Source organism: Rhinolophus ferrumequinum, chromosome 6 (assembly GCF_004115265.2).
Source record: "Rhinolophus ferrumequinum isolate MPI-CBG mRhiFer1 chromosome 6, mRhiFer1_v1.p, whole genome shotgun sequence".
Taxonomy (NCBI): domain Eukaryota; kingdom Metazoa; phylum Chordata; class Mammalia; order Chiroptera; family Rhinolophidae; genus Rhinolophus; species Rhinolophus ferrumequinum.
The window spans coordinates 95991920-96016767 of record NC_046289.1 but is presented as its reverse complement, the minus strand read 5'-3'; the positions used below and the strand labels follow the sequence as shown (position 1 = coordinate 96016767).

At 37.5% G+C, this 24848-nt stretch overlaps 1 protein-coding gene across 1 annotated transcript in view; it reads left to right on the top strand.

Moving 5' to 3' along the window:
- The window catches only part of UACA (uveal autoantigen with coiled-coil domains and ankyrin repeats), an 84387-nt gene extending 60186 nt beyond the window's left edge, over window positions 1-24201 (top strand). The window contains 13 exon segments of the mRNA XM_033107969.1: window positions 1795-1976; window positions 3249-3286; window positions 5970-6038; window positions 7103-7210; window positions 7748-7780; window positions 8299-8397; window positions 11874-11910; window positions 12767-12819; window positions 14702-15947; window positions 15950-17439; window positions 19536-19688; window positions 21539-21604; window positions 24012-24201. Coding sequence (XP_032963860.1) covers window positions 1795-1976; window positions 3249-3286; window positions 5970-6038; window positions 7103-7210; window positions 7748-7780; window positions 8299-8397; window positions 11874-11910; window positions 12767-12819; window positions 14702-15947; window positions 15950-17439; window positions 19536-19688; window positions 21539-21604; window positions 24012-24083 — 3646 coding nt within the window. The 3' untranslated portion in view covers window positions 24084-24201.
- Window positions 24202-24848: the final 647 nt, after the last annotated feature.

Genomic DNA, 24848 nt, shown 5'->3' with positions numbered 1-24848 from the left:
AAGTGCTTACCTCCTTCTCTGAAACCGAGTTCATTCCCCACTCGGATTCCCTTGGTTTATGTTTGCGTCTGTATTTGATGTTATTTTAGTGTAATTCTCCCTTTCCCGTTTTCTAGGTGGAGAGTATCACGGTGCTTGCTATATTATAATTCTGATATTTATGGTCACAAAGCTTCTGACAACAATGTATCTGAAATAGATCCCCTCCACTATTGAAATATTAGGATAGTTTAGAACAAGTTTCTGGGATTTTATAGATGATTCTGAGTGAAGTTGTTGGCTTCTTTTGACTTAATTTTATTTTTCTAAACATGTAGCCTGTTGTTTGTCCTTCACTGGAAGTAGAGAAGTATAATAAATTAATCTTTAGGTATCAGATTTTATAGCTCTAATTGTTTTAATTGTTCTGGCATCTCAAAGGAGGAAATTCTTAAGCAATTAAATCAGTGATGTGATTATTAAGAAAGTGACTTTTTTGGTATTACTTTGTTTTTGCAGCTACTTTAATTTGGTTTCGAGCATGACTGAGAAACTTTGTTTTAAAAATAAATTTTAGTATCAGGCATGGTCTGGTAGATCCACGTATAATGCCTTATTTTTTTTTTTATAGATTTTGTATTTTTCCAAGCATGTTTGTCTCTGTTTTTTCATTGGAACTTAACAACAAAACTGATGAGGTAGGGCAATGTGTATTACATAGACGGTATCGGAAAATACCACCAAGGGTACCAGCAGTTTTCTGTAACTAGAAAAGTCCAGGTTAATAAGGAGTAGCTTTTAGATAGCCGATGGTTTTAAAAATAAAAATCTTAGGTTCTGACACTCTGTATTCAGGTTTTTTTATTTTCCTGTCCAACCTATAGCCTTTTTTCCCCTAGTAACCAAAGCGTTGTTAATGCCTGCTGTGTATAAAGTTGTATACCAGGAACTATTGGGCAGTATAAAAGAGAAATAGAACAAACACAGCAAAAGCAGGAATCCATTTCCTTATGAAATCCAGTCTTCACAATTGGAAGACAAGAGTTGGATAAGTCACTTCATTTTATTAGGTCTTGATTTCCTCAGCAGTAAGAATAAAAAATTGAACCAAGTAATTTCTAAGATCTTTCTCAATTTCTGTGATGATTTGTTTTGTTACGTTACTACCGTACTATTTGCCGGTATTCTATTTAATGTTTAAGTGCAGATGATTCTGTCATGGCGGAATAAACCCATGGTCCATGATAAATCGAGGAAGGTATATTTGAGTAGGCAAGTTTTAAAATGAAGTGCAAAGATGTGAAGGTCTCCAGGGAGGAGAAGCAAGGCTCTTCTAAGCAGAGAACTCAGGCACAGGAATCTGATTCCTGTTTTGTTTGGAGTAGCCGGGATTGTTCGGGGAGGTTTGTATGGTGCGGTGCAGTTCATGAAGGGGCTTCAGTGGTTTGGGTTTAGTGTTGTCGGTTTTGAGCAAATGGGGTGACAATAGCAGTTGTGGAAGGCTTTTGTGGTAATTCACTTGTAGGACATAGTAGGACTGGAAGAACAGAAGTGGTTTGGTAGTCAGTAGAAGTTACAAATATATATAAAGTGATAAAAGATTTTAGCTCTGCCAACTAAAACACAAAGCAAATGTTTTTATAAATGCAGTGAAGTTAAAATATAAGATAAAAATATAGAGTAAAATCTGACTCTGTAACAAGTACTTTTTTAAAGTAACATTTGTTCTTTTTAAAGTAACATTTGCTCTGGAGATTTCTGGAGTATCTTCCTGGATCTTTCTCAAGGTCTTTTAATCTTCCCTCTTTCCTTTAGAACTGCTCTGATGCTGGGTTGCGAGTATGGTTGCAAAGACGCTGTAGAAGTCTTGATTAAAAATGGTGCTGATGTAAGCTTGCTGGATGCCCTGGGCCATGACAGTTCCTACTATGCGAGAATTGGCGACAATCTGGACATTCTAACCTTACTAAAGACGGCATCGGAAAATACCACCAAAGGTACCAGCAGTTTTCTGTAACTAGAAAAGTCCAGGTTAATAAGGAGTAGCTTTTAAAGATTTAGATGGTGGAACTATAGTTTGCAAGAAGCAGAACAGCCTTTATACTACCGAGACACAGTATTAGTTCGTCTTTCTCCATACCTCGGCTCTGCATATTCACGTTGTAGTCACTTGTTTTGAGGCAGTGTGTTTGGCATAGGAGGTCAGACAATTAAGTTTGCGAACTCATCCTAGAAAAAGTGCTGCAAACCTCGTTGTTGAATATCACTACGGTCACCTTCGAAGGACTCCCCTTGGGAAGCTATGCACTGAAGCCAGTGCCCAGTCCACTTTTCAAAGAGATTTTGGAACTCTTTCTGGAATGGCCATCAGAGCTGTCATCGTATTACCCTTGATGTCCTGAATGTCATCAAAATATCTTCCTTTCGAGATTTCCTTTATCTTCGAGTAAAGAAAGAAGTCATTGGGGGGCCAGATCAGGTGAGTAGGGAGGGTGTTTCAATACAGTGATTTGTTTACTGGCTAAAAACTCCCTCACAGACAGTGCCCTGTGAGCTGGTGCATTGTTGTGATGCAAGATCCATGAATTGTTGGCGAAAAATTCAGGTCATCTAACTTTTTCACGCGGCCTTTTCAGCACTTCCAAATAGTAGACTTGGTTAACTGTTTGTCCAGTTGGTACAAATTCATCATGAATATTCCCTCTGATACTAAATAAAGGTTAGCAACATTGTAGCAACATTGTTGCAAATTCTCAAACTTAATTGTCAGACCTCATGTATTCTCTGGTTTGTCAGTACACGCTACTATGCTGTGCAGTTATTTAAGAACTGAGTAGAAAGAGTCAAAGCAATTGTTTGATTAATACCGTGTTTCCCCAAAAATAAGACCTAACCGGAAAATAAGCCCTAGCATGATTTTTCAGGATGACATCCCCTGAACATAAGCCTTAATGCGTCTTTTGGAGCAAAAATTAACATAAGACCGATCTTATTTTTGGGGAAACATGGTATATATTGTTTTGATGAGGAGGGTGAAGCTCCCCTTCCTAGCACTGAATGTTATCTACCTGGGTGTTGTCATAGCAAAAAAAAAACAAAAACTTTGCAGAAATGAATATTTCACTATTGTTTTAACTGTAAAGTCGTAAGTTTTAGAGGAAACTTGAACGTTTGATTCTTGAATATTGACTCAGTTGTATAGTTAGGGAATTCTTATCCACCCAAGTTAACCTGCTGTTTCCCTGTTCCTCCTCTCTTTAAATCTTTAGGGAGAGAACTTTGGAAGAAAGGACCATCTTTACAACAGGTAGAGCTTAATTTTAATTTAAAAATGATATATTATTCAATTTAAAGTGCTTACTAAAAGTGGTTAACGATTTTACATGCTGTTTTGAGTTTAAATGCATGCTCTTCTCTCTCCTCAGTGAGTCGTACTGTGTAGAACCTAGGTGTTAAGATCAGGAGGCTTTATCTAGATATTCTCACTCAGCTTGAGACAATGGATCTTAATTATAATAAATGTATCCAATGGGACATAAGCAGCTTCCTGGTGCTGCCCTTGAACATCCGGCTCTTTGAAGTATGAGACATCACACCTTGTTGAGATTGTTACATAATGAATTTTAGCCTAACAAATCATAGATAGTTTTTTCTCTATTCTCCCAAATGACAGAGCCAAATACTTACTATTATGGGGAGACTCTTCCAATGCAACGTGAAGAAAACCGAATTCAGAACTGATCACATATTGTGATTTCAACTCCACTGTTAACATTTTGATTTCTTTACTTTTTTTTTGCTCTGTTTATTTGATGAGGACTTTTCTTTAACAAAAAAACATAGTACATTGCATTAATTTTATTATCAAATTACTACTTAAACCTGGTTTTGTGTCCCAGTCTCAGTAAATGTCTTACCATTTTTTCCAATCTCTTCGAGTTACAAGCGGGGTTGGTTGACGGCACTCTACCCATCTTGTTCAAAAGCTAGCGTAGGCGCTTTCCTCTTCTGCTGGCTGTTTCCTTCCAGGCTCCCAGCTTTTCTCTAGTGAGGGGAACCTGAGCACTTCCAAACCCCGAAGAAAAAGGTACCTTCTGAGCAATTCTGATCATCATTCTGCATCATTTCCATGCCTCTCACCTGAATCTGAAAGCTATATTAAAGCATATTTTCCTTTTGAATCCATCAGAATGAAGTAATACATTCATGCATGGGCCATGTCTGCTGTCACTTTTCTTTTCCATCTGAAGCAACTCTTTCAAGCCATTTCTCAGATAAACTAAGTGGGGGTAGAGGGAGATAAAATGTACTCTGTTATGTCTGTACCAGCCATCTCACATGGAATCATAGAAAAATGATTTCTGAAATACACATATTTTAAAAGTTATTGAATATTAATATGGAAATGGTATTCTGCTTAATGTTCTAGGAGTTATCGAAAAGAATACGTGGAGTTACTATTCTGCTAGGAACAATAAAACTCATTTGTTTTTTATTTATTGAATACATTAAAAATATATTCTGTAAAGAGGATTTTTTTCTAGTACCAAAGGTCATATAACCCCTTTTTTCAAGAAGACTACAACATAGTTTAAAAAATGAGACTTATTTAATTAGCTTAACAGATATCTGCAGAGTACCTACTATATGCCAGTTCCTGTTCAGTTCCTAACTGCCAGCCTAGTGAGAGCGAGGACCAACAGGCAGGTGAGCAGTATCATAGCAGATGCTTTGGGGAGCAGCAGAACAGGATGAGGAGACGAAGAGGGAGAGGACGGAAAGTTGTTTTAGGTTGTGTGGTCAGCAGAGGCCTCTCCCAGGAAGTGACATTGGAGCAGAGGTCTGAGGGAAATGAGGGAGCTAGGCAGCTGTGTGGGAGACGCCTCCCGGAGGCAGCGACAAGCCCCTGAGGAGAGAGCCTGTCTGACGCGTCCAGGGCGGTCGGCCAGACTGACAGGGGTGGTGTGCAGGTGATGGAGCGGGAGAAGCCAGGAGCAGGGAGCCAGGGCCAGGTTATACAGGGCCCTCTGAAGGGAAGGCCTGGGGTGGGTGGGCGGGGGCTGAGCGTGGCGTGATGAGACTGGGCAGATTCCAGGTGAGGAACAGTCCTTTGGTGGAAGGAATGTGGCGAAAAATGTAGTGTGGGCCGAAGGGTAGATGCGGAATGAGTGTCTTCTGAATGTGAACTTGTCCCTCTAATTCTAAATCTGAACATCATAGTTTAAACAAAATTCAACAGATAAGACAAAACATGAAAAGCGTTATTTTGAAGAATTAAAGCATTAGCTTTTTTTTCAGCTCTCAGAAAGGAAGAAATAACTTTCTAAATTATTGTGTAGCTTTGAAGGTCAATTTGCATTAAAAAAAAAGGTTATTTGCTCTCTTGTTTAATAATTGTGTTTTTGTTAAAGCAAGTCACTAAAATGGAATAAGGTTTCAAAGCAGGAAGTATACAAAAACAGGACCAAGTCATTTAGGGATTTTTTTATACAGCTCTGGTCAGAGGATTATCTGTCTCTTTCTTACCGCACCCTTTGATGTTTTATTTCATCCGTGCTAAAAGAAAGAAATAATTTCCATATTTTCTTTCAACATGAATGTAATTCCCCCTCCTTTTTTAAAATTCTTCCTTTGGGAATGGTTGATGATGCTTTATAGCGCAGCTTTAGTTTTGTGTCTAGTGCCAATTTTCTTGTTCAAAATCTGGTGACTTTGGTTAAAATAGATCCTTAACAATAAGGATTTTAAATTGTGTTATTTTTTAGTATTTCAAAATAAATTAGTATACTTGATTTATTTAAAACCTGTATCCTTAAGGATGCTTTCCATTTGGAGTTTTGAGTGGGAACACTGCCACCTTGTGTTCTGTACAGCAAAATTTGATGTTGGATAAACTGAAAGTCACTAGTGGACTTATTGCCTGTTGAGGAAAATGTATGTTTCTGTGTTCTCATACTGGCTAACTTCTGTTCTCTTTTGTTTTACTAAAGCGAAATTTGACGCACATGTTAGATGAAGTAAATATGAAGTCAAATCAGAGGGAGCATCAAAACTTTCAGGTAAAAAGATTAAAAAAAATAAGTTATCTTCCTTTGCAAAGAATTCCAGTGTTGTTTGTAGTGGGGTTGGGGGAAAAGAAAGGGAACGAAAATGTTGGGGAAGTGAGCGTGGGAAGGAAGGCTGGCTTGTTATGTTTTGTGATTCTATTTCCTTGTCCAACCCCTTCTAAAAGAATTGACTTTTGATAAGAATGTTTAGGTCAGTATTATCTTCCAGAAAGTATTGTTTTAATATATATTAGGAAGCAAATAATTTAACAACTTTATGTAACTTTTTGTTGACTTAAAGATATCCTTTTTGGGCTGTAAGTCATAAATTTCTGTTCATTTTAAATAATTATAGTGATAAAATGATGGTTATTAATGTAAATAAAATACAATCAGAACTTCTTCTCAAAGTGCTTTTTATTTTGATTAAGAAAAATAGTTTTGTTAACCACTTAGCACTTTTTATCTTTTATGTTTAGCAAAGTGTTCAAAAAATAATTATTATGTGGATTATGTTGGAGGAAGATCTCATAATTAAATGGTTTATTTTATGACTGAAATACCCTTAAAGTATAAATTGAATAGCTGTTTTCCATATGCTAAAACAGAAGTATTGTATTTGGATTTTCATAGTTTACTATGTAAACTATGAAACTATGTAGCCTTAAATTGGATCATTAAATGTTCTTTTCAGAGCATTGAAATGATGATTAGTTTAATCAAAGCATTAGAACAGTCTCATCAACTTGAGAGGTGTTAAGCAACATTTAACATGGCATTTTCTTCTGCTAGTTTCTATTTCCAGATGACTTTTTACTTTCAATTAGAATCATGATGGTTTGCTGTCTTGTATATGCGTGTATTCATTAACTATCATAAGACTGTAATTTTCAGTATTATTTCTCATGTATGGATTTAAGTCACTTTTATGTCATTGAAATTATTGTGTCTTTGTATTTAAAGCTCTTTTATGTATGTACTTATCTGTATGTGATAGCAAACTGCCTTTTAAAATTTCTTCCATAAGAATTGTTCTTTTAAGTTTGGTCTAGCCCCTGTTATTTTTACTATTTAAGGATCTGGAGATTGAAAATGAAGAATTGAAAGATCGGTTGAGAAAAACTCAGCAAGAACAGAGAATATTATTGGATAAAGTCAATGGTTTACAACTACAGCTGAATGAGGTAAATCATCTTCATAATTAAAAAAAAACATCCACAACTATTCTACCACCAGTAATCAGTATCGGTAACAAACTGTTAACGATCACCTGTCATGTCAGGTCATGTTGCTAAAGGAGGTAAAATTGGGTCATTGCCCTTGAGGACAGTTACTTTACTCGGATCTTTACATGAAACTTTTCATGTTCTCTAGGAGAACAGAGAATACTGTTGGTATGTGGTAATACCAAAGGACTGAACTATATAGTTGGGGCTATGGGATTGGAGAGGAAGGAGTGGATGAAAGACGTGAGGAGGAAGAACAACTAGGAGTTGATCGTGGATGGGTTCTCAGAAGAACCAAAAGTGCTTCTGAACCTTGTGAGAAGAATGAATGACAACTCACAAACAGAATCGCTAGTAGACAGAAACATTTTCTTATACCCTCGCCCCCGATGTTAAAGACACGTGCTGGTCTTTCGAAAAGATATTTTCCCAGCTCAAGTCTTTTAAAATAAACTTTCAAGAATTAAAATCCATTTCTTTTTCTTTTATATTTAGGAAGTAATGGTTGCTGATGATCTGGAAAGTGAGGTAGGATGATACATTTTACTTTAAAGCTGTGAAATATTATGTAGATGGAATATGGTACTGCAGTAGAGGTTTAAGGCCTGAATCTAGATGGAGACCAGGATTCTATTTCTGGTCATTGCTCAAAGGGAAAAACAAAACCTACATGTGACTGGAAAAGGATGTTTTGAGTATAGTGGTACAGGTTATTGTAGGCATTTTGTTGTTATTGTGTCTGAATGTTTTCTGTGAAGCTTTTCATGAAAAGATGTGAAATTCTAATTATTTAAAAAATGAAAATAATAAGATTTAAAACAAACAGAAATTTGAATTTTTCATAATATTAGTTGTACGTATTACATATTTTATTAGTGTATTTGTATAAATTTTCAACTCTACTAATAGTTAAAAATCCACCAAGCTGGAGAATTCATTAGCTGCAGTCCTCAAAATAATTGTAATTCATATTTTCTAAAATATAATTTTAACCCAATTTCAAGCACAGCATGATTTTGTTCTGCATTTATTCCCTTCCATTTCAGAAGGAAAAGCTGAAATCCCTTTTGGCGGCTAAAGACAAGCAATATGAAGAAAGCTTAAGAACTATTGAGGCTCTGAAAAATAGATATAAATATTTTGAGGTATAGAAAGCTTAAATAAATTATTTCATATAACCGATAATGGGTAGTGTTCAAGGACTTGGAGTCAGACTTGAATTTGTGTTATCACTCTCTTCTTTATAGTTTAAATAAATTGACGCTGGGCAGTTTATTTAGAATTTCTATGCTTGTTGCCTTTTTTGGCAAAACTGGAGTGATTGTCCCTTTTTCTACAGAGTTGTTAGGAAGGTTAAATGAGATCATTGAAATTGACTAGCATGTTACTGCCATTTTTAGTGTCTTCTCCCCAATTTTCCTCTTTGTTCATCCTTAACCTTTTAAAAACTTGATGAATTTGCAGTGACTATGATGGCAGTAATGCCAAAGCATCATATCAGTGAGTTGTAGCATTTCCAGAATGATCTCAGAAAGGATTTTGTGCGTATGTGTTTTAAGTAGTACACATTGGTGAAGAGTTGTGTGTTAATCAGGCTCAGGTCATATACTCATCTTTGGTTCGATCTATTAGCTTTTAGTTTTTCCAAGGCCATGCTTTTGATATACAGTGTACATTAAAAAGTACACATGCTGAAGTGTGTGAATTAAAGAATATTCACAAATTGGACATACCCAGATCAAGCAACATTGTCAGTGCCCAGAAGCCTCCTCACACTTGTTTCCTGTCACTACCCATGCTCTGTGCACCAGTGGTGACAGCTCGCCTGACTTTTAACTGCGTGGATTCAGTTTGCAGGGCCATAGTATGTATTTTATAAATGTTGTTCATCACTGGGCATCACGGAAGACGGTGGCTTGTTCCACAGGGATCTTTTTACTGGGGACTATACCTCCAAAGTACATAACAAAAGTATTTTTCTTTGTAAATAAAAATTATGTAGGTAGCTATGAAAAAGAATGTAAAGACATGGATGAATTTCACAGACAGAATGTTTTATGAAAGAAACCAGATATACTGCATGATTCCATGTCTGTGAAGTTCAGAGTCAGACAAAACTAACATCCGGTGATGGAGGTCAGAATAGAGCCCACCCTGTAGGGAGAGGTTCCCCACCTATAGGGTGGGGCAGAAGAAGCTTCTGATGGTGCTGGAAATGTGTATTTTGAGCTGGGTTGTGATTACATAGGTGTACATATGCAAAAATTCACTGCACTGTACACTTAATATTTATGTACTTTATTGCAGGTGAGTTATGCCTTGCTACATGTGAAAAAAATCAAACGAAAGAAAAATTTTTTTAATTAAAGTTTATTGGGGTGACAATGGTTAGTAAAGTTACATAAGTTTCAAGTGTACAGTTCTGTAGTACATCATCTATATATCACATTGTGTGTTCACCATCACAAAAATTTTTATCTGACTGAATTCTGAAGGTTATTCAGGAACACAGCTAAAGAATGATGTAATATGGTGGCTTCTGTTTTTTTCACATTTGAAGGTTAATAGTGAACCTACTAATAGCTAACGTTTTCGTAGTACCCGCCATGTGCCAGAAATCGCTCTGTGTGCTTTTCATGCGTTTAATAAACACATAATTCTATGTAGGTTTAATTATTATACTATTTTATAAGTGAGGAGACTGAGGCACAGAGTAGTCGTGGTCTACCCATGGGTGTTACAAATAGTAAGCAGCAGAGCTAGAACTTGAACCCAGGCAGTCTGGCTCCTTTGTGCTCTTAACTACAATACTAGTTTTACACTCAGAATAGCTTGAATGAGAAAATACAGGTGTGTATATGGGTCCTTTAAAGGATCATCAAAGTTTGGCTCTTATAATTGCGTAGTATTTATGTATTACTTTTTTTCTAATAGTAGACTTAGGTGTTAAGAATAAAATGTTTTCCTATAGCTTTAAACAAACTTAGGTCAAGTCTGTAATTTTCAATGAGGTTGTAATAAACTATAGAAAAATAACTTTTTCTTCTTATAAGACCAGTACATATTTATTTTAGAAAAATTAGAAAATATAGTTAAACTAAAAGCAAAAATAAGCATGCCTGTAATCCCAGCACTCTTAGCACCTGATTGATACCCTTTCAGACCTTTGCTTTGTGCATAACTTGTGTTACATACGCATTCAACAAGTGGGAATATCATACATCCTGTTTTGTAACTTTTTCACTCAATATATTGGGGATATTTTGCCCAGGTGGTACATAATCATTATGATGAACTTTTATACTAGAAATGATTTTTACTTTAAAAGAAAAATACAGGGCCCACTTTATAGGTGGCCCAGTATTTATGAGAGCAGCCATTAAAATCTAAGAATTCATCATTTACAAATATTGAATATCGACTACTGTATCATCTCACATGCTTAAAAAAACTGCATAAACTGCCAACAGAATTGCTGTTACATGTAATACTTCATATGTAAGCATATTGCTTGTATTTATAGCAAAAATATGGGAAACTATGGATATTTTAGGATAAGGCATTTATCCTAATCAAGGAATCATTTCATAATCAAGGAAAGGTAATAAACCCAAACTAAGTTTTTTGAAACCCCTATGTGCATAGGGCTCCCCCACCCATATATTGTCCATGTAGTAGCTATTGTAAACTCTGGTATAAAATATTACATAGAACAAAGAGTTTAACTAAGTTTACAGACATTTTTCCATGCCTTTGGGACAGTAAGGATTAGTGGAGGTGGCATAAATTTAGTTACAGAAACGTGGACCGTTTTTATTGTGGTCACCCATACCAGAGTTTGACATATACCTAATAGTACTAATATACACAAATATACAAACGTGAACAACATCTGTATGTTGTTCATACATGTATATGTAAAGGCAATACATGTCACATGTAAAGGGAACAAGAGTATGCCTTTACTCTTGGAGGTATACTATTGGAATTTATATGTTAGATTCTTTGTGTTTGGCTTACTTGAAAAAAGGAGCAATCCAAATATATTTTGATTCAGAGTATCTAAAGTTTCTCTATTATTCTCCTTTTCCTGACTGATGCCTGGATGGGTTATTACTAAGTGTAGGTCTTTGCCTCAGTTTCATTTCCTGATCTCTGTCTCCTTTTGCCTTCAAAAGTAATGGGTATTCTATAAATTTTGAATGAAGTTACACTAATATTTCATAGTCAATGAGGTAGGGTTCTCGCTCCCAACCGTAGTAAAGTAAAATGATGCAAATGTGGCATTTCCTTCTTTTTGAAGCAAAGAAGCAGCAAAGAGTATACACTGAACATTTGGAGCTCACTTTTCTTTTTTCTTTTGAAAAATAAAGCTTTTCTTTGAAACACTTGGCTGCTTTTATTAAAATGCTTAGTGAAATAGTTGATTCTCAACTGATCTAATTGCTGCTAGTGCTGTGTCTTTTTGTGGGTTCCAGTAGAATAATTAGCACTCAGGAGAAATAAGGAATGTTGAAAATGTGGTTGTAATGACTGACTCCTTTAGAACTAAGAGATACAAAACATAACAAAATGAAGCAGTATTCACCTAAAATGTTTTAATTTATACTTCTGATTTCAGAGTGATCATTTAGGATCAGGAAGTCATTTCAGTAACCGTAAGTATGAAGTACAGGTTGTCATTATAGTTCACCCAGTTTAAGCAAAGAAGGATGTTTGTGCCTATTTATTTTGTCTATATGATAATTGTGCCGCTACTACACTTCATCCTACTACGTGGGTGTTATAACTCACCGTATGGAGCAAGGTGACTACTAGAGTCTCTGACATGAAGTCTGGTAATCACCAAGGCTCTGATTTTTCTTAGCACCTATTTTTTAAATTGTATATTGTATGAATTACCAAATTAGCTTTGTTGGTTAATAGACATTTATCTTGTGATATTTGGGGCTTGTTTTTATGGAAAGACACAGAAACATAGTTTTATGATTTGGAGAAATCTTTGGATATAGTCTCAATGCAGGTAAGCATTTTAAAATTAGTTAGAAGTTCCATAGCAATTACTTATTTTAAGACTATTCATAATTAATCATCCCTTTTATTGTCTCCATTTTCAAACAGTTTCTCTAGGAATTTTATTTTTTTGCTTCCCACTGAATATTAAACTGTCCTCTAGCTAAGTACAGTAATAATATTTATCCTGTAAATGGCAAAGAACATGATTTTATTTTGACTGATGATAAGATACGTATTTTAGAATCATGTAGCTTATTTTAGTCTAACAGTCTCATATATTTCTAAAAATGCACTTATCCAGAAGAATATAGATACTTCCCTAATATATATAGAAAGAACAATGAAAATATGGATATTTTAGAACAAAGATAATTTTATGTTATAATACATGCTTCTCTTTTGTATGAATAATAAAGGAGAGATGATAATACCAAATTAATACTTAGCCTACTTTGGTATGGATATTTAAGTTGACATCATTTATTTGCATTTATTTAGGAAAAGAAGATATGCTTCTTAAACAAGGTCAAATGTACATGACAGACACACAGGTAACATTATTTTTTAATAAAAAAGTTTATATAAAATATTTGTGCCTTTTTAAGAACAACAACATTGTATATTTATCAATATACATTGACTATGGTTTTCATTATCAAAGAAAAGTTGGTCTTGAGTTTAATAAAAGCAGATAATGCTATTTCTGGTGCCGCTTAGAGTGTTTTTGATGACAGAGGCTTAAGTAAGAGATTTGAATTACAACTTCCTGGTCTTTATAGTAAGCCTCTATTACAGCACACGGTCAACACTTCATATTGACCCATAAAAAGGGGAAGATGGGTATGAGAAATTAAAAAGCCATTTGTTTTGTCTTTGAAATATGTTTTGCCTTGCTTTCATATATTCTATGTTTTAGAAATTCACCTCAAAATAAAGAAAGCTTCCAAGAGGTCTGGTTTTCTTCCATGTTTATCGGTTCCTCACTTTTAGTTTCCAGTAGAAACAAGGTTTACATTCCTAGTGCCTCCTGTGGATTGCAGAGCTGATAAATATTTGGGCTGTAAAGGCCTTTTTACATACCTTCATCTGTAGGCAGAGTGAATTAGTGTGCGTGACGTCCAAGATCATTTTAAGCTGGAAACTTCTAAGATTCTAAGTTGAGAGAATGGGTATCAATCAACTGAATAATATTTAAGAAGATTGATCGTAATAAAACAAGTATGTAAATGGTGTTGCTGTGTAAGTAATTTGTTGGTAAATTATAGTAGTCTTAGTTAGTCTAAAGATAATTAGAAACAGACTGAGGCTGGGAAATTATTCCATGTTGTTAATTTTCTTCTTGATTTGATGGAAGGCAGTATAGATTTAACTGAACAATACTAAAACCAGCCCATTGAAGTAGTGGGTGTTTATCAATTAATTAGTGCTTGTGAAGAGCCCTTATTGTAACAGGCTGTATGGGGGGAAATAAAAATAGTTAAATTTAGTCTTTCATGATTACACATTCTGATTTTTGTGAACCGTTTCACTGAGAAGTTTAATTACCCTTTTTTGTCAAGCACTTGATAGAGAAAACAAGATGTCAATCAAATTTTGTAGTAAGATTATATGTTAAGTTCTAATTCATCTTTTTATTTGAGAGAAGAAAACTTGATTCTTTTTTGCAAGTTGATTAACATCATTCTCGTGACTATTCTCATCCTAGCTAGCCTTGGTTTTGTGGTATTTTTGTAACTTAAAGAACATTACATTGACATTATGAGGGTACTCAGAAGTCATATATTTTATTAGAAATTAAATAGTATATCATTCTATGAAACTATTTGCAGATTTAAAAACGGTAATACTATTTTTTCAAGGGTTCTGATGGCTTTCTTCAGAATTTGAAGTTCTAAGTACATTATGTGCCATAAAACATTAGAAATAATAAATCTGTTTTGATTGAGTTGATACTCATATGTGAGGTAGGTATTGTAAATGGGGAAAGAAAAAGAAAATACCGTGTTTCCCCGAAAATACGACCTAGCCGGACAATCAGCTCTAATGCGTCTTTTGGAGCAAAAATTAATATAAGGTCTTATAATAAGACCGGGTCTTATATTAATTTTTGCTCCAAAAGACGCATTAGAGCTGATTGTCCGGCTAGGTCGTATTTTCGGGGAAACACGGTAGTCTCCAGAGACCATAACTATTTTCTTTTTTCTTCCAGAAATACACTTAAGTGAGCAGACTTTCAAAATGTCACGACTTAAGGTGTATTAAGGAAATTGTACCGTGAACTGTTTTCCTTACTTCAAAAATCAGTACTATATTTTCCCATAATACTAGAATGAAAACCCTCTGACTACTGATGATGTGGAAATTTTATAAGTTTGATAAATCAGTGCCTTCTGTAGGCTTTTGTGTGATAACCTTTTTTCCCCTCCTTTTCAGTGTACTTCCTCAGGTATGCCAGCACATATGCAAAGCAGATCTATGTTAAGGCCACTGGAGCTATCCTTACCCAATCAAACCTCATATTCTGAAAATGAAATTTTAAAGAAGGAGTTAGAGGCAATGAGAACTTTCTGCGAGTCAGCAAAACAAGACCGCCTTAAGCTCCAGAACGAACTGGCTCATAAGGTGGCCGAGTGCAAAGCTTTAGCACTAGAATGTGAGAGGGTGAAGGAGGACTCAGATGAACAGATAAAGCAGTTGGAAGACGCACTAAAAGACGTGCAGAAGAGAATGTACGAGTCGGAAGGCAAAGTGAAGCAAATGCAGACACATTTTCTTGCCCTCAAAGAGCATCTGACAAGTGAAGCAGCTACAGGGAGCCACAGACTCACGGAGGAACTGAAGGACCAGCTGAAAGACATGAGAGTGAAATACGAAGGCGCGTCAGCAGAAGTGGGAAAGCTACGAAACCAGATGAAACAAAATGAGATGTTAGTGGAAGAGTGTAAGCGCGATGAAGGCAAGCTGATAGAAGAAAACAAGCGACTGCAGAAGGAATTCAGTATGTGTGAAATGGAGCGAGAGAAGAAAGGGAGAAAGGTCACAGAGATGGAAGGCCAACTGAAAGAATTGTTAGCAAAGTTAGCCCTTTCCATTCCAGCAGAAAAATTTGAAAACATGAAGAGCGTGTTATCAAATGAAGTAAATGAGAAGGCAAAAAGACTAGTTGAGATGGAAAGGGAATATGAAAAATCACTTAGTGAAATTAGACAGTTAAAGAGAGAAGTTGAGAATTTTAAGGCCAAGCTTGCTCAACATATCAAACCAGAGGAACATGAGCAGCTCAAGAGCAGACTAGAGCAAAAATCAGGAGAACTTGGGAAGAAGATCACTGAGTTAACATCGCAAAATCAATCGTTACAAAAGGAAATCGAAAAGGTTTATCTGGATAATAAACTCCTCAACCAGCAAGTACATAATTTAACAATTGAAATGAAAAATCATTATGTTCCTCTAAAAGCAAGTGAAGAAATGAAAAGGTCACATGACGTAATTGTTGATGATTTGAATAAAAAGCTTTTAGATGTAACACAAAAGTATACAGAAAAGAAGTTGGAAGTGGAGAAATTGCTGATGGACAATGATAGTTTAAGTAAGAATGTTAGCCACCTGGAAACTGTGTTTGTATCTCCTGAGAAACATGAAAAAGAGATAATGGCCCTGAAATCCAATATTGTTGAACTTAAAAACAGCTGTCTGAACTTAATAAAAAATGTGGAGGAGACCAAGAAAAAATATACTCACTGATGTCTGAAAACACTAACTTGAAAAAGACGATGAGTCACCAGTATGTGCCAGTTAAAACCCATGAAGAGATTAAAGCTGCACTGAGTAGCACGTTAGATAAAACGAACAGAGAATTACTAGATGCGAAGAAAAAAATTGAAGACATAAATCAAGAATGTGTAAAAATCAAAGATGAGAATGACACCTTAAAAAGAAACCTGGAGAACACTCAGAACCAGGTAAAAGCTGAGTACATCAGCCTGCGGGAGCACGAGGAGAAGATGAGGGCCGTTGGGAAGAGCATGCAGAAGGTGCAGGAGAGCAGTGCTGAGGTGTTGGCTAACTACCAGAAAGGCCAACAAGAGATTGTGACGCTGCATGCTGAGATCGAAGCCCAAAAAAAGGAACTCGACACAATCCAAGAATGCATAAAACTGAAATATGCTCCCATTGCCAGCTTCGAAGAGTGTGAGAAAAAATTCAAAGCAATAGAGAAAGAACTAAAAGAACAGATATCAGAGCAGGCACAAAAGTCTAATGTCAGGGAAGAGGAGGCCAAAAAGTGCAAACAAGAGAATGACAGGTTGAAGAAGGAGATTTTCACTCTTCAGAAGGATTTAAAGGATAAGAACGTTCTCATTGAGAATTCTCATGAGAAGGAAAGATCATTAAGCAGAAAAACAGAGGAGCTGAACAGACAGTTAAAAGACCTGTTACAGAAATATAACGAGGTAAAGAACGAGAAGGAGAAGCTAGTAGCAGAAAATGCCAAACAGACTTCTGACATCCTTACAGCTCAAACACTCTTGCAAAAGCAGTACGTCCCATCGGACCAGGTCGAGGCCCTGAGACAGTCTCTTCACAGCACGATTGAAAACCTGCAGGAAGAGCTGCAGAGTCAGCAGAGGCGCTACCAGAAAGAGCAGCAGGCAGTGACCAAACTGCACCAGATGCTGGAGAACCAGAAGAACTCATCTGTGCTTCTGGCGGAGCATTTGCAGATGAAGGAAGCATTTGAGAAAGAAATCAGAATCATAAAAGCTAGCTTGAGAGCTAAGGAAGAAGAAAGCCAGCACAAAGCTGAGGAAATCTCCAAACTCCAGTCGGAGGTTCAGAGCACTAAACAAGCCTTAAAAAAATTAGAGATGAGAGAGGTGGTTGATTTGTCTAAATACAAAGCAACAAAGAGTGATTTGGAGACAGAGATTTCCACCTTAAATGAAAAACTGGCCAATCTGAATAGAAAGTATGAAGAAGTATGTGAGGAGGTTTTGCATGCCAAGAAGAAGGAACTGTCTGCAAAAGATGAGAAGGAATTACTGCATTTCAGCATCGAGCAAGAAATCAAGGATCAGCAGGAGCGATGCGATAAGTCCTTATCCACAATCACAGAGTTGCAGAAAAGAATACAGGATTCCGCGAAGCAGATCGAAGCAAAAGACAATAAGGTAGGCAGGCCCCGGGCGTGTGCGTGGCTTTGCTTTAGGAAAACGGAGCAGAACAGCCCTCTTCACAGGAGTTGCATCCTGCAGACAGGCTTACAAAAGCATGACGTGGTGACCCTTAAATGCCACCTTTCCGTTTGGCTACTACCGGTAGTGGGTAGAAAAAAATTTGCAATTGAAAAAGAAGTATAGTCACACAAAAATCTAAAGCATTCTGCATTTTGTTTCCTCCATTAGTACAGCCTAGAATTGAGGGAAGGTGGGGAGACGGAAGGAAGGTTCACTTACCTCATACGTGATGGTCCGGAGCGTGGATTTTAGGGTCCCTGAAGAATGGTGAGGGAGGGGAGGGAAAAGCTGTGTGTGGGCCGCAAGAAACCACGAATGCAAGGGAGCACCCCAAACTTGACCGTGGCACTCACCCGTACAGCACACCAAGCCCTCCCATTCCCTGTGCATTGTGTCCCCATATGTTTCTACAGGCTGGTCCCCTCGCCCAGAATGTCCTGCCCTCCTTTCCACTGAGTTAAGTCCTGCACGTGCCGTAATGCCCACGCTAGCACGTGTCCTCCTGCCTGAGCCTTCATTGTCCAGTCTAGTCCACAGCAAACTGCTCCTCTCCCAAAATGCATGTTTTCTTTTGGCTTTGCCATCCATTTCACACACACACACGCTTTACAGTCTCAGAATTCTGTGGATGATCTTCCCAACCACGATTTAAGAGATGATTAAGAGAAAAATCATAACTTATCTTTTCTCCTTATCATTCATTCTCACTGTACGTGTATATACATGGAACAGAGTAGGTGCTCAGCAGTATTTTCGGAACTGGTAGTTGCATAAAGTGAAGATGAGAAGTCAAGGAGATTGAGTTTTCTCAGTTCTACAAGTAACGGTGAAATGCCTCTGCGTGCCAGGCGCTGTGATCAGTGCTGAGGGCACGGCAAGGAGTAAAGCAGGCCCAGCCCCAGCCCCTCCGTGGGCGGGCGGTACGAGTCCTCACCTGACGCTCTGCTCAGACGAGCCGGTGTTGACATGCTCTCAGCTTGTTGTTCGGAAGGTGGTTATGAATGTAACAGTAGATCGTTCTAATAACAAGTTATTAATGTCTACTTATAATTATTGCCATTAATTGGGCATGTACTTGTTGCCAGGCATATCTTTATGATTGCATTTGATTTCCTCAATGATGAAAGATTTCTCCCTTTCACTGATAATGAAATTAAGGCTTAGAAAAAGAAAAGAAATCCGCCAAGGTCATACAACTACTCCACGTCAGCTCTGTCTTATTTGACTCTTTCACTGAGTTAATTGATTTCGAGATTTTTTTCAAAATATGTCAGAAATCCACCAAAAAAATATAAAAAGTTGATATTTTATCTAGTTTATGTATTTAATAACACTTTGAGCTGCTTTGCACAGAAATGACATTTTTATTTGAAACCTTTGTATGGGAATAAATTTACCATTATATTGAATGTTAGCAAAAAATACTCAAAACAGACTAAGTGGCATCAATTATACTTAAGGCTAGATAAATTAGAATCTAATGGCATTGTGGACATTAAAAATTTATTACAAAATATTACACAATATGGCAAACAAAGCATCTTTGTTGTTGATAGTGCAAGCCACAGGAAAACATATCCGAACGGTGCAGCAAAACAGTTTAAAGCCTGTGCTCTTGCCACTGCTCTAAGCAGCGTCCCTATGTTTTTTCCCTCTTTAAGACAAAGTCGTCTAAAATCATACATTCCTGAAACGAACAGGCACCTAAGTTAATTCTGGGTGTGCATGAGCCATGCTCTTTTACTTTTCTTTTTACTTTTTTTGGAGGGAATCCCCGCTACCTGGAAGATAGTCTGCATAACCTCATACGTGCTGGCATCTCATACAAACAGGAAGATGGGGGTCATATTCACATGTTCGGATATGCACCATATTCGTTCTTAGTTTGACAATTCTTCTGTAAGGGATTTGCTGAGGAATGTTACGCTTGAAATTAATATGGATTATATATACTGTGTAAAGATGTTCATTGTAAATGAATAAGTGAGGCGTATCTGCTCCTCCCGTAACTTTTTTTCTTGTTTTCTAAGATAACTGAGCTGCTGAACGATGTAGAGAGACTGAAACAGGCGCTCAATGGCCTTTCACAGCTCACCTACACGAGTGGGAGTCCCAGCAAGAGACAGAGCCAGCTGATTGACACCCTGCAGCAGCAAGTGAGGTCCCTGCAGCACCAGCTGGCTGTGAGTGCCGGGCCTGCAGGCTGCATGCGGGGGTGCGGGGGTGCAGGGGTGCGGTCACGTCCGTGGGTGTTCATCAGGCTCCTTTAGGAGTCAAGTGGATTATAGCTGTGCTCAGATCCAAGAGCGTGGTCACCGTTGCTCAAAGTCGTGTACGCTGCTGGGATGGGATCGTTTATTGGGCGCCTACTCTGTGCCAGGCCTACGCCACTCATTTCACACACTGCAAATTTTATTTTCATCACAATCCTACAAGGTTTTCATGCCCCCCAGTTAACATTCCATGTTAAGGACACAAGACAAAAATGCCTGATGCCTACGGTCAGACAGCTTGGATTTCACCCTGGGACTGGCTGACTCCAAATCTGTATCTTTCTAACTGCGGCACACTCTTTAAAATATTGGTCGGCTAAACTAACGGAAGTTTTTTTATATATATATAATCTCTTACCTTTATGAATAAAGCTAGGCATTCCTTTGGTTTTATACCTTATATCATTATATATTAAAAGAAAACATCTGGATATATAAATCCATATAGGTACCAGTAGATCTCCTTTACATATTGAAGAAAGCATCTGGATTTACAGGCTAAAGATGGAAGCTCAGTTCTAAGTCCTGCCGCTTAAAAGCCAGGACATGGAACCTTCTCCTAACGCTTGGCTTCTTCATCCATAGAATAGGACAGTAAGAATGGATTCCTGGTTTGTTTGCTTTTTTAATTGAGTGAGCTAGCATAATGTGCGTGGACATGTTAAGTAAAACACAACACAATCAAATGTAAATTGTTGGTAATATTTTCATATTCTGTAGGAACTGGTTATGAGTTATTTTGAATAGAAGAAAGTTATTTTTTTAAGTCTTCATTTGATAATACTGTTGGCCTACCGATTAATAATGACAAACTGCTGTGTGGGATCTTATCAAAAGGGTATGCTTATCCCTCCAATAATCGGAAATATTTGTGTATTATTTATTATGTTCATGACTGTCTAAGGGCTGTCAGGAGCAAAGAGAGTATGCAGTTCTTGTTCCCAGGGAGTTCTGGGTAGTTAGAGAGGCAGAATATAGACCTATCAAAAGTAAAACAAGACAAAAAATACCAAATATAAAATTGCAAATACAGTCCCAGATTCTAAGTGACATTAATTCCCAGGAAGGAAAAATTACTGATATGGCAGGATCTCGTTTCAGAGAGGAAGGGAGTACCTGGCCTGAGCTTGTAAGATCGATGGTATTTTGCTAAGTGAAAGGAAAACAGACTGTTGCAGGCACAGGCAATAGGGTGAAGCAGGGCATGGAGGGGGTAAAGGCTGATCAGCCAGGCGGGTAACACGAGCTGTCTTTGCCGCCAAGTTGTGGAGGCTGTTGAGAACCAAGCTGATGAGTTGAGATTCTTTTATATGTAACAAGGTGTCACCCGCGGTTTTTCAGCTGAAAGTGATGTGAGGGAAGAGCTGCCTTAGTCTTGGAAGCATGACAGGGAATGAAGTCCAGAGACGGGGACAAGATGGGAAGCTTTTGCCATAATCCAAAGCCTAAGTTAAGTGTCTGGATAATTTTGTGGCCATAGATGTGAACTAAGGCAGTCATTTCATGTGACCCAGGATAAGCAGAATTGCTTTTATTTTGAATGTTCCCACACGTCCATGAGAAAAATGCATGCTGTTGTTATGCTGTGGAATTCTGCACCTGTTGGGTCCATGGTGGTTTGTTACAAGGAGCAACAGGAGCACTTTCCTAAGACCGTTGTTTTATAGCCTCAGGCCCAAGGACAGGAGTGTCATGAGCCTCCATGTGTCTGGAAGGCTGAGTCCTGATACTCTAACCTGTCCATCTTTTCACATATCTAGGATGCTGACAGACAGCACCAGGAAGTAATTGCCATTTATCGGACACACCTTCTCAGTGCTGCACAGGTAAAGAACCACTTCTCCCTTGCAAAGGCTATTGTTTTAGAGAAAATCATTTTTCGTGTTCAGGTACATTTATGTGGGAGGTCATGTTTAAGGTAGTTGTACCCCATATGTTTATTTAAATATAACTGTGTTTCTTTTAATCACGGCTTGTGTATCTCCCACAGAAATTTTCAAAGCTGTATGGCAACACAGCATCTTAAAGTTAGTATTCTCTCCACCTGCTTGTCACTCATTTTATAGGTAGTTTGTCAACATATGGCAGCACACGTTAATGGTATTGCTAGCTAGAGAGAATGCCTCGGCAGCCACCGTGGCTGGCAGTTAAAAGAGGGGAGTGGAAGCTCAGGAGTATTTCTTTGAAATGGATAGAATACTGTATACGTACAAAAATGAAAAGTAAGGTGTGTGTAGAATTGTAATAGTTTAAGGAAAAAAATTGGTTCTGTTAGGAAAGTATCAGTAATATTTATTTATTGACCCCTAAACTAAGTGAAGCATAAGAATTCCCTTCTTTGGGGGTATAAGAGAAAGCTATTTTTCAAAAAAGATAAATCACACCGAGAAAATGTTTAACACACACAGATGAAGGATACCATACTTAGTGCCCTGTGGAAACCCTGTGATCAGCGTCTCCAAAATTCTCAGAATAGATTTTTCAGGAAGATGTACCAAAAGATACAATGTTAGAATGGCAGGTGAGATATAATAGAATTGTTTAAGATTTGAAGTTTGTCAGGTCACATGGTTAGAAAACAAAACAAAACATAGGTGTGGAGAGAAAATGTCAAAGAGAAGTCATTAAAAAAAGAACTAGGTGAAATAATAAAAAGGAAGAAACGACGATGTCACATTCTTAAAATCAAAAAGCCTGCCTGTTCTGTAAGAGATGAAGGGGAAACCAATGGAAAAGAATGAACGGTGTGATCAAAGGAAGTACCTTCAGCTACTTTTTTTGTGTGTAGGTAGAAGATAAGCTGGGGTTTGAAAGCATATTGCAGTTATTAGAGAAAACTGTGAAAGGACAGTGGGATGGGAGGTTTGGGACGGAAGCAGTGGCAAAGTGTAGCTCGGTATTAGAGAGCCTGAGGAACTCACTCAGATCTCATACCGGCGAAGGGAGGCAAGCTGCGCTCGCGCTGAAAGACTGTAAACTAGCAAGCCTTTCCGCTTTGTCTAATGTATGCTTCTGAAATCTGAAATTATTTTCTACTGACTCCTAATGAAGCGTAGCAGAAGCAGTTTGGCGTCTGAAATAGTCTTGCCTTCTGGCATCACAAAGTTAGCTCAGAAATTCAGTTGAGTCAACTACGGCTAATGTTTGATATTTAAACATCCTGTTATTATAGAAACAGATTTTGGAAGCCAGACTTTCTTGTATTAATACAAGGCATTATGCTAAAATCTATTCAGGTGCTCCAGCAAAGAAACGGGGTAACACGGTAACAGGGTGCTGTAATAAGCCCACCATGTTGACGTGCATGTAATCAACCCCTTGCCATCTTTTTAAGTTTAAAGTGTTTCTTTCTAAATGTAAAGGGCTAATATTCATGTAAAAAGATCCCAACCTCACTAGTAATGGGGCAAATGCAAATAAACAAGGAGGTACCATTTTTCACTTAAGGGATTGGTGACTATTAAACAAGATGGTGGTTGTAGTGTTGTCCAGGGCATTGTGGGAAAATGGGCATTTATACCCTGTTGGTGGGAGTGTGAATTGTTATAATCTCTATAGAGGGAAATGTTGTAGTACTTAGCAAAATTAAAACTTGAGCCTGCTTTTTGACCCAGCAATTTGTTTTCTGGGAATCTGCTTCTAAAGATTGAAAACACCTTAAAATGCCCATCACTGGGGCAATGGGTAAAGAAATTATGATGCATCCACACAGTGGGATATTATACAATCATTGAAAATAATTAGGGAAATAACTTAGGGAAAATTTCTAGGACACTGGTGAAAAGGCGAGTTGCAAAATAATATATAATTCTATTTATGTAAAATACCTAAATACGGAGATTTTTTTCATTAATTGCTGTTTTAATAAAAAAAAAATCTCAGCAGGAGCAAAATGTCCTTGTAGTTTACTTGGTTCATTTCTAACTTATGCTGCCTCTTATCATCCGAGCTGTTATTATAAAAGAGAAAGAGAGAGACGTTTGTTTATCTGATTTCTGATAATAGGTGTTAAGAGCAACTGGTGTGCGCTACTTTTAAATGGACTTTCTTTATTTCCGCCATAGAGCTCTACTCCCTTTTCCAACAAATCCTTTAGAATATAACTGAGGTAGTGAGGATTTAGCATTTGGTTAATCACAGCTGGTTAGACCCTACTGTACAGTCCTTGCTTTAGAATTCTGGTGTAGGTGCAGATGACGTAAAGGATGACGCCCCTTCCTCCTCTGTCTCCAGGGCCACATGGATGAAGATGTGCAGGCGGCCTTGCTCCAGATCATACAGATGCGACAGGGGCTCGTGTGCTAGCAGGTGGCCCCCGCCAGTCACCTCACTTGCTGGTGCTGAGCGCTGGGCTCCGACGGAACAGCCTTTCTGAGCCTTCCCGTGCGAGTGTAATGGAAATAAAATATTTTTTGTCCTATCAGTAGGCTTTTTTTAATTAGATGAGTATGTGACTGAGTTGTTCACTATCAGTTCAAATCTTACACTCTGTATATGTTAATTTAACGGTTAGGCAAACAGCCTAACACCCTGCTTTCGATTGGCCACATGTTTTTAAACCGTGGAGTCCCTAAAACATGAGCCATCTGAGTGGGGTTGAAGAGGGGTTAGGCTGAACAAGTTGTTTAAAGATTTCTTTCAGAGAAATTAATTTGGTTGGTGGCCACTTTTAAGTGGATCAAAAGGTCTTTCAGCTTCATCCTGAGCCCTCAGACCTCACGCGGTTTCAAGGAATGCGTTGGAACTTGGCTGGCCAAGTTCCGTTTTTACTGACGTCACTTAATGAGTGCCTTGAACTTCTTTGGGAGGTACAGATTTGTTTCTTCTTACACTAATAACTTTTATGCCTTTTTAAGTACGTTTCTCTTGAAAATAGTTTGCATGCTAAATTACATTTAGATTGAGAACAGGCCAGGGTGGAATATATCAGGAATTTATAATAAAATTGCCTCCCAAACAGTATCTTAATTTTCCCTTGTGGTGACTTTTCTTGCCACAGGATTTAGAGAAGTATGATAAATGGTATGCTAGATTTTTCAATGTGTCAAAATTTTAGACTTTCTTAGCAAT